At 37.6% G+C, this 11,103-nt stretch overlaps 2 protein-coding genes across 2 annotated transcripts; one reads left to right on the forward strand and one right to left on the reverse strand.

Moving 5' to 3' along the window:
* Nucleotides 1-176: 176 nt before the first annotated feature.
* LOC117339938 (mediator of RNA polymerase II transcription subunit 28-like) lies at nt 177-6,823 on the forward strand. The gene is made up of 4 exons (XM_033901653.1): nt 177-335; nt 4,204-4,270; nt 5,226-5,338; nt 6,335-6,823. The coding sequence occupies exons 1-4, from the start codon at nt 258-260 to the stop codon at nt 6,758-6,760; spliced, it is 684 nt and encodes a 227-aa protein (XP_033757544.1). The 5' UTR covers nt 177-257; the 3' UTR covers nt 6,761-6,823.
* A 1,013-nt stretch (nt 6,824-7,836) lies between these two features.
* On the reverse strand, nt 7,837-9,249 carry LOC117338921 (protein IWS1 homolog). The gene has a single exon (XM_033900285.1). It carries the CDS (start codon nt 9,247-9,249, stop codon nt 7,837-7,839), a length of 1,413 nt encoding a protein of 470 aa, XP_033756176.1.
* Between the last annotated feature and the right edge of the window lie 1,854 nt (nt 9,250-11,103).

Consider the following 11,103-nt stretch of genomic DNA (forward strand, 5'->3'; position numbering starts at 1 on the left):
TATTGGAAAGATATTGTTATGTATTTCTAAGAAATCCCTGAGGCAAACTGATTAAAGTTTTAAAGTTTTAAAGTTTCATCAAAGAATAGATAAATAAATTTCGTCTCCTTCTGGAATGACAACAATCCGGAATTAATAATACTTATCTACACAGGACATTAGGCACCACTGTCTCTGTCATTTAGAAGCTTGAAAATATAAAAAACAAAGCAATGCTGATCAACTTGGTGGTGGAAATTGATATTTAACGCAATAATATGGCATCAGCTAACCCAGAAAGGCCACAAGGTGGAGCCAATGGAAACCTTATTGATGATCTTGAGAGTGCATTTCAGGTGAATTGTTATTTTTTTTATTTTTTTGTTAAATGGCTGCATTCTCATTTGAACAGTCCGGTTCGAATTCTCCAATTCTCGCGACAACTAATTAATATAAAACAAGAAATATCTTTAAAATGATAACCCGCAAAGTTGACAAAACCGCACATTTTGAAATATAGATCTATACCTATTTTTTTTATAATTCGACAGAATGAGCAATGATTAGTCTAAAACGAAGTTCCTTACAAACGCAGAATATAACTGCAGGCTGTACTGTAGGCCTAGCGGCCATGGTAAATACTAGCTTTAATTACGGTAAACCTGCGGTTAGTTCGAACAAAATTAGATACATATTGATGAACCTGTTCGAATTATTCGAAATTATGCTTCAGAAAATAAGCGCGAGTTCGAACTATCCGAGCCGATAACGGCGAAAATCTCGGCAGAGACACAAAAACATCCATAGTAAATCTGATACGTAACAACGACGGTCTGAACAATGGCACATTTATAAATAAGTAAAATGATAGTGTTTTATTTAATTCAATGTTAATTGCATGATCGTTTAACGTTCTTCATTTCGCGATAATTTTGATGATTATTGCGCGAAGCCGCTCGGGAAATGCGTAGCTATAGACCCCAAAACAGTACAGTACACGTTTTTAACATCTGTACAGTATAATCTCCGCATGGTTATATTTTTTATCCGAATCAGAAACTATCGCTATATTATTGTAATACATGGTCTCTTTAATACTTCGAAAGCATAGTCTACATAACCTGTTGCGTTTACGAAAGCACTACTGTAAAAATAGACGATATATGTTGATAAAATTGGGTCAGAACATCAACATGTCTGCTTTTAAATATGGCCAGTCGTATTATCTACCAAACATATTTGATATCTGCAAAATTATCCATCACTAATTGGGACACCTGCGGATTGTTTTGACTGGATATGAATGCTTATCACGTCACTCAGCACGACCGGGCAGCCGATCCTTTCAACTTTACCGCAAGCGACACCTCGCGTGGCCTGCTTACCTAGCGTGAGGTCGTAGGTTTTCAGTATTACCTTGATTGGCAATAATTAAGAGATGTCCAGTCACAATTAAATAATCATAATGCTATAAGTTAACTCTAGTTACATATATGTATATTTGAAAATACACGGATGATTTTGTTTAGTTTGCCATACAGTACTAGTGCGAATACAAATATCGCATGTTATTTATACATTGTTGGGGCCTAAATTTGCAATCAGCTGTCTAGTGCGTGGCGTATTTTGCAATGTAAAAGAACTGAACTAACGCTAAGATATGTGGCATATATTAAATCACAGACACATTCTAGTGATCACGCATACAATCAAATAACCTAAACGTGCCTGTTGATCAAATTTAAGTCTTGGCATTTTTTTCTGGGCTGGTCGTCGTGGCCGGGTCATCGCAAGCTTTCAATAGAATTTGCCGAAAAAAATCTTACTTTACGTTCTTCATTTGACAAGTTCGAACTCTCCGAAATAATGTCAGTTATAAACAGTCAGAGTTCGAACTATTACTAGCTAAAAAAATTTTGTTTTTCTAGAAAAAAATGTATGTTCGAACTATCCGCGTGTTCGAACTAATCGGATGTTACCGTATATTTAATTAGTCTATATAGTTACAATATACAGTACTGCTCGGCTAGAGAGATCTTGATCGATACCTAGTAGAGGCAGTGATTGAAATTTGAATTTATCATGCACTCTGTTACAGTATTATTATATAACCTTATAAACACTTGGTTAGTCTGTATGTTACAAAAAGAGAGAAATAGATCGATTGTTTGAATTGTCTAACTGAAGAAATCACTTTTGTTGTATAATTGGAAACAAGATCTGACCAGTCATAAACATATTAGAGTCTACTGCATTTATATGTACTATACCATGACATAGATTTTGCCAACCGATCTTATACAGTTTGTTGAAATGCGTGAACGGTTTAATTTGTGTATGTCAGAGGCAGCTACAAAATGTAGCTATTTTATCATCTGATTTTTTTAATTGTGCCGACTGTGACTTTTACTTTAACTGTGTTACAAGAGCCCTGTCATAAGTCTCTCGTCATGTAATCATCTAGCTGTCTAGCATTGTTCAAGTCTGGGAAAACCACTATGTTGACTGTATATATATCTATCTCCCCTGTCTGGTCAAAGACAGACAGTATGAAAACTGTATACCCATAATAGTTGATTTTTATACACAAAATTATAAGGAGAATATTACAGATATAATTTGGGTGCAATATGCTCCACCTCACTTAAATGTCTCTGTTAATACTGAACGCGAATGTCCATACGAGCATTGCAACCCTAAATTATTTGTGACCACTTCTATATAGCATATTATGATGAAGATATAATACAGCTCAAACATTAACATTAAACAAAGCAAGCTCAAAATTAATCACAATTAAGAGAACTTAAATACACACTAGTAAAATAATCAAAACTACATGTGCATATACACCAAATTAAACAAAGACACAAATACAAGCAGTTAGCTTTCAAAAGGAGGCCCTATTCTTTGACCAGGAGGATGGGTGGGAAAAGGATTTACAGATGAGCAAACATTTTTTGAATGTTGTAAAATTGAGCTCACCCGACTTAGCCAGGGACCAATTTGTAAGGTTTGGTTTGGTTTAGTTCGGTTTATTTTGTTTTACGTCCTATTAACAGCTAATGTCATTTAAGGATGGCCTCCCGTGCATGCGACATGTATGCGTGTGGTGAGTGTGTATGTGTGTTTTGGGAGGCTGCGGTATGTTCGTGTTAAGTCTCCTTGTGATAGGCCAAAACTTTTGCCGATTTATAGTGCTACCTCACTGAAGTATACTTACAATTGGATCACAGAAGTAAGCACCAGTTCACTGAAGACCAATACAATGAAACACCCCTTAGGACCCCAGGCATATACAAGACATTTTACACTGAAAATTTTATAATACACAAACTCACTAATTATACAAGGTACACCAGTTGGATTTGTTACTAAAAAAAGCCAAAATTGCTGAACTTTTGTAATATATATACATAATTTTTATTATTATTATAAGGTAAATATAATATTTCAATAAAAAGACTTTTACTGCAAATGTTTGTTACTCAGAAACATGTTGTAACTCTCCCGAATCTATTTTTGATACTTAGCCATGTGTAAATAAATTTTGTATTTACAAGAAACGTTACTTAGACAATTTTTTTTTAAAAGTTATGATTAAAGTGATTTTGTTTTTTTTAATAATAAATACATACGTGTATGTTTGCACCAGTTGACATATATTAGATGAGTTTGCGTATTAATTTATACACAAGTTGGAGGTTTTCCTCCTAGGTGAAAGAGTACAGTATTTATTTTAGTGATTTGCGAAAAATATTTAAAATACTGTAAAAGGCCTTTGGGGGGGGGGGGGGGGGGGGGGGGGGGTACTGTAGGATTTCATTGTGGCTGTTTGTTCTTCCATACCTTGACCCAGCACAACTTGACACTAGAACTTTGAGCTAAACTGGGTTCATCTACATTGTAGATGCATGAGGCAGTTTGTGTTGTACCAAAACTAGGTCACTGACACTTTGACCTACATCAATGAAAAAAAGCTTGTCGAACCAGGCTTAATCTGGTACACTTGTTATCACAGGAGCTTCTTACTTGTTGGCATAAGTACACCAAAATGAGGAGGTCTATGTGTGTCATGTACTGAAGTAGGTCACTCTGACCTATATCCACTGGAGGACTACAATTCACTTAAATATCTTATTAAGTTGTTATCAATTGATTTCCAGATGTTAAATTATAAATATTACATGTTGATATTGTTTACATTTTCTTTCTCTTTTGTAGGGCTGTGTGAGTTTATTGACAAGCCAGGAATACTTCAATGTCACAGATTCAGAGGAAACAAAAGCAGGTACAAATATATATGCAAATGTGCAAGTGTTTGTTTAACAAAGAAGCATTAATTAATATGGATTAAATTGAAATAAATAGTAAGACACTGCATTATAATATAATAATTATAAAAAAATCTTTTTTGTATTTGTTTATTTATGACTTCACTGAAATTATAATGAATGTATTACTTGTTTTTAATTATCAACTCATTTGATTTCTCTTTCAAAAATAACTTTAAGCTTTTAATTTTTTTTTCATTTATTGAATGTTGATGTGGTCTTATTTCCAAGCATTATCTTTTGAAGTATTTGAACCAGATTAACTAAGGCAGTTTGTTAACTCGATTTCTACCACAATACCCCGTGTTATTCAACTCTCAGACCATCAGTTAATCATTACAGCTGTTAATTAACAATCTGTTTATACCACACGTGGTATAAACTCTGTACGCATTTCGATTGGCTAACACGGTGAACTTTGACCCAAGCTGCAATTGTTATTGACGTCATCAATAATCTAATGACGTCACATCACCGGGTCCCGGATGTCACCGGTACACTTTATTTGCATACGCGAAATGATACTTGGCCACGTTTCCCTTTAAATTTGATTCAAACCGATATTATTGTGGTAGAAACAGGTCAGACGACTCGAAATTGTTGGATATGGAATTTATTTCACACGAGTAAGTTATTTTTTAAAAGTTGCAAAAAACACTCGCTAAAGCTCGTGTCTTTTGTAACTTTTAAAAAATAACTTACTCGTGTGAAATAAATTCCATATCCAACAACCACTTGTTGTGTAACCTCTATATATATTCAAGTATATATTTAGACCTGCAGCAGAAATATAACTAGAGTAATATTTAATCCTCTTTATTAGATAAGGGTGAAAATTAATTTATTGAGAATTCACGCCCTTTAATTTGTGACTGTAAAATATTTCAATTTGTTCTTTTAATCTTTTTACAGGAGTTGACCAGTCACTGCAGAAATTCTTAGACCTTGCCCGACAAACTGAAGCATTTTTCCTACACAAGAGATTGGTTCTATCAAAGACACGACCTGAACAAGACATTAAAGATGTGAGCTTTTAGAGTCACCTTATAGGCCCAGATGTGTATATCATTAAAACTAGAATATATGTTGATAACATGCATGGATGCCATGTATTATTTTCCAATAACCCACGCTCGTGCCAATAATACACGGTCGTGAGTCACGGCTGTTACAATTTTATATATCTGAATTTCTCCCGTTATATGAAAGGTTACTATAGCCAAGTGGGCTAATGGGTTAGTCTTTCAATAAATTTTTATCAAGACGCGAGTTCGAATCCTACAGAGGCCCCCTTTTTTATCTTTTTTTTTTATCCTTTTTTTTTTTTTTTTAATTTTCAAAATCATTGCCATATGATAGATGCTCTTGATCGTAGTACTATATTGCCTGTACATTTCATCAACAAATAATGCAATACTCAAGAAATAAATTACAAGGTTTTCCCGGGGTTTCTTTGCTGTTTTTCTATTAGAAAGAGGTCAATCTCAGAACTAAACAGTACATGGTAGAATAGAAATAATCAACTTTGAGTCGTGTATTGTTGCAGGATATACAACTCGGACTCGGATAATTTGCAATTTTAATTAATAACTCAGGCCTGCGACCTTCGTTATTAATTTAATTGCAAATTATCCTCGTCCTCGTTGTATATTCTGCAACAATACACGAATCATCGTTAATTATTTCTCAAATATAGAACAGCAACTTACAGCTACTTTACATTAACTTTGTATATGCCTAACTATAAATGTACAATATTTTTATCAGTTTTGAATTCATTTGTTTCATAATGAATTTGCTACAATGCCTAAAAATACTTCCCTGTATGGATGTTAATTGAATTGCAGTATTAACAAAAAAATACTGGTGTTGCAATTAAAAACAAAAAAGGTGAAAATGAAAAATAAAAAATGAAAGCGCAAGTCAAATCAGTAATTGTAGCAATATAGCTTATTTCTATATACTGGTCAAGTATTTCATTTTCTGGCAGTACCATTTATGGATATTTTTGTAATATTCAGAGCACAGAAGAACTAAAAGTGGAACTCGAGAGGAAGGATCAGTTGGTGAAGCGACACCAAGAGAGATTACAGAAATGGCAGGGTCTGTTGAACAGTGTGGCAAGGGGACCAGGTGGGGGTGTACCGGCACATGGCTCACAGACAATGCCTCTGGGGCCCCCAGGTCAAGGCCCTGCTAATATGCCCCACCCCCACGGGCAAACAATGCCTAATCCAGCACAGATGAACATCCAAGGCCAGGGATATAATGTAAACCAGCCCCAAGGGGCAACACAGATTCAGGGTCAAAACCCACAGATGATGATGCAGCGTCCTGCTCCAGGGCACCAAGGCATGGTACATAACCCTCCTCCAGCCTACCCTCAGGGCCCCTTGGCCTACCTTGAACAGACAATGTCAGCTATAGGAATGCCAGAGAGGCGATGATTGTTATTCATCTGGTCATGTGTATATATACTCATCAAAAAATAAAAGAAAAAGTCAAATGATTGGCAAATTTTTGCTGTTAATTTTTTAAGTATACTATTAAATGTCATATTTCAAGGGAAACGATTGATGTCATCTCATTGCCAATAGAAAATATGTGAAAATATTAAACTGAATTTCTGCAGTTTGAAGGAGATATACATCAATAAATCTGTATTTCACTTATATTGAAGAAACTAGAATTAGGATTTAAACAAAATATTCATAAGGATTGAGAACTACAGTACTGTAATTTTTGCCGCATTATGTTATTTGAGTTGTGAGAGAACTGTTCGAAAGAAATTAACAAATGTGGAACATTAACACCATTCTGTATTGAGCCCACCTAAATAGGGAGAGTGGTCAAGAGTTTATATGTAAATCAGGAAAAAATACATAGTTAAAAGTTTTACAAAATAATTATAAACTGATGTCCTTGGTATCAGCCTTGTGTTGGGGTGATAGACTGATGTCCTTGGTATCAGCCTTGTGTTGGGGTGATAGACTGATGTCCTTGGTATCAGCCTTGTGTTGGGGTGATAGACTGATGTCCTTGGTATCAGCCTTGTGTTGGGGTGATAGACTGATGTCCTTGGTATCAGCCTTGTGTTTGATGTTGGTGATAGACTGATGTCCTTGGTATCAGCCTTGTGTTTGGGTGACAGACTGATGTCCTTGGTATCAGCCTTGTGTTTGGGTGACAGACTGATGTCCTTGGTGTCAGCCTTGTGTTTGGGTGACAGACTGATGTCCTTGGTATCAGCCTTGTGTATGATGTTGGTGATAGACTGATGTCCTTGGTATCAGCCTTGTGTTTGGGTGATAGACTGATGTCCTTGGTATCAGCCTTGTGTTTGGGTGATATACTGATGTCCTTGGTATCAGCCTTGTGTTTGGGTGATAGACTGATGTCCTTGGTGTCAGCCTTGTGTTTGGGTGATAGACTGATGTCCTTGGTATCAGCCTTGTGTTTGGGTGATAGACTGATGTCCTTGGTGTCAGCCTTGTGTTTGGGTGATAGACTGATGTCCTTGGTATCAGCCTTGTGTTTGGGTGATAAGACTGATGTCCTTGGTATCAGCCTTGTGTTTGGGTGATAGACTGATGTCCTTGGTATCGGCCTTGTGTTTGGGTGAAAGACTGATGTCCTTGGTATCAGCCTTGTGTTTGGGTGACAGACTGATGTCCTTGGTGTCAGCCTTGTGTTTGGGTGATAGACTGATGTCCTTGGTATCAGCCTTGTGTTTGGGTGATAGACCGATATCCTTGGTGTCAGCCTTGTGTTGGGGTGATAGACTGATGTCCTTGGTATCAGCCTTGTGTTTGGGTGATAGACCGATGTCCTTGGTATCAGCCTTGTGTTTGGGTGACAGACTGATGTCCTTGGTATCAGCCTTGTGTTTGGGTGATAGACAGATGTCCTTGGTATCAGCCTTGTGTTTGGGTGATAGACTGATGTCCTTGGTGTCAGCCTTGTGTTTGGGTGATAGACTGATGTCCTTGGTATCAGCCTTGTGTTTGGGTGATAGACCGATATCCTTGGTATCAGCCTTGTGTTTGGGTGATAGACTGATGTCCTTGGTATCAGCCTTGTGTTTGGGTGATAGACCGATGTCCTTGGTGTCAGCCTTGTGTTTGGGTGATAGACTGATATCCTTGGTATCAGCCTTGTGTTTGGGCGATAGACCGATGTCCTTGGTATCAGCCTTGTGTTTGGGTGATAGACTGATGTCCTTGGTATCAGCCTTGTGTTTGGGTGAAAGACTGATGTCCTTGGTATCAGCCTTGTGTTTGGGTGACAGACTGATGTCCTTGGTATCAGCCTTGTGTTTGGGTGATAGACTGATGTCCTTGGTATCAGCCTTGTGTTTGGGTGATAGACCGATATCCTTGGTGTCAGCCTTGTGTTGGGGTGATAGACTGATGTCCTTGGTATCAGCCTTGTGTTTGGGCGATAGACTGATGTCCTTGGTATCAGCCTTGTGTTTGGGTGATAGACTGATGTCCTTGGTATCAGCCTTGTGTTTGGGTGATAGACTGATGTCCTTGGTATCAGCCTTGTGTTTGGGTGATAGACCGATATCCTTGGTGTCAGCCTTGTGTTTGGGTGAAAGACTGATGTCCTTGGTATCAGCCTTGTGTTTGGGTGACAGACTGATGTCCTTGGTATCAGCCTTGTGTTTGGGTGATAGACTGATGTCCTTGGTATCAGCCTTGTGTTTGGGTGATAGACCGATATCCTTGGTGTCAGCCTTGTGTTGGGGTGATAGACTGATGTCCTTGGTATCAGCCTTGTGTTTGGGCGATAGACTGATGTCCTTGGTATCAGCCTTGTGTTTGGGTGATAGACTGATGTCCTTGGTATCAGCCTTGTGTTTGGGTGATAGACTGATGTCCTTGGTATCAGCCTTGTGTTTGATCCTCTTTATCACTATACTCTTCCTGTTCATGAGTGTTTTACTGCGATGACTGGTCCGTATCTGACCATCAGTGGTAGGACATATAAAACTTATCTGACATGGAGACTCCAACTCGTCGACAACCACCTTAGTCTCTGACAGTAGTTTGTTCTTGGTCACTGCTTTCTTCTCTTCTGACCATTGTTTTTGAGAAGATTGTCCCTGGTCATCTAATGTTAAGACAGACTGATCCTAGTCAGTTGATGTTTGACCTTGACCCCTAAGGCCAGTTCTAGGTGATGCTGAGGATTTATTTTTTGAGTGAAGCTGGCAGTATCTAAGACCGGCTTTACAGGAAGATGTATTTTTGAATCTTCACATCCTGAATCATAGATGTAAGAGCCACGCTGATGTGCTGTTTTAAATTCATGTATTTGTTGTTCGAGTTAGCAATCACACCTGTATTGGAGGATTAGACATACCTATACTGTGTGTAGATACACCTGTGTATTGGGTAATAAGACATACCTGTACTGTGGGTAGATACACCTGTGTGTTAGGTAATAAGACATACCTGTACTGTCGGTAGATATACCTGTGTATTGGGTAATAAGACATACCTGTACTGTGGGTAGATAACCTGTGTATTGGGTAATAAGACATACCTATACTGTGTGTAGCTAAACCTGTATAGTGGGTAATAAGACATACCTGTACTATGGGTAGATAACCTGTGTATTGGGTAATAAGACATACCTATACTGTGTGTAGCTAAACCTGTATATTGGGTAATAAGACATACCTGTACTGTGGGTAGATACACCTATAATAAGACATACCTGTACTGAGGGTAGATATACCTGTGTATTGGGTAATAAGATATACCTGTACTGTGGGTAGATATACCTGTTTATTGGGTAATAAGACATACCTGTACTGTGGGTAGATACACCTATAATAAGACATACCTGTACTGTGGGTAGATATAACTGTGTATTGGGTAATAAGACATACCTGTACTGTGGGTAGATACACCTATAATAAGACATACCTGTACTGTGGGTAGATATAACTGTGTATTGGGTAATAAGACATACCTGTACTGTGGGTAGATACACCTATAATAAGACATACCTGTACTGTGGGTAGATATACCTGTGTATTGGGTAATAAGACATACCTGTACTGTGTGTAGATATACCTGTGTATTGGGTAATAAGACATACGACATACCTGTACTGTGGGTAGATTCCACTCCATCAATAATTATGTGGGGTGCCTGTCTGTGTGTATGATCCTGTGGAAATGTTATGAAAGCTGAAAAATATTAGAGGCAGCGGTAACTCAGTTGGTCAGATTTGAGGTGCATGTTTGATGCTTCCTATACCCGTGGTAGTTTGTGCTGCTATGGGTGTCCATGGATGAGACACTTTACCCCTAATCTCTCTGGATAACATGCAAGGGGTCTCCCATGTATATGTTGTTGAGTGATGTTTAGCTTGCATTTGTATAAATTTGGGACCAACATATGGCCAGTACTGGACCAACACCTAATAAAGGAAATTCAGGGCAAATACAATCTAATCGACATGCTATTTTATATTGAGAAGATGTAAAGTTATAAAACCTATATTAACATGTTATTAGTCCCCTACCGGTGAAACCGGGGGGACTATAGGTTTTGCCTGCGTCCGTCTGTCTGTCTGTCAGGCCGTCCGTCCAGTAAAAGTTTTGGTTAAAGTTTTATAATGGCACACCATTCACTTAATAATAGTATTAGGATGCTGATTCTTTGCATAGAGCTTCTTTGGGTGTGTGGCATTACTTTTGTACAGTTAAAAATGAAAAAAAATATTTTCATTTTTTTAAATTTTATTCCATATTATGGACTTAACTGTTTTCTCT

This window comes from Pecten maximus, chromosome 12 (genome assembly GCF_902652985.1).
Source record: "Pecten maximus chromosome 12, xPecMax1.1, whole genome shotgun sequence".
In the NCBI taxonomy this organism is placed as follows: domain Eukaryota; kingdom Metazoa; phylum Mollusca; class Bivalvia; order Pectinida; family Pectinidae; genus Pecten; species Pecten maximus.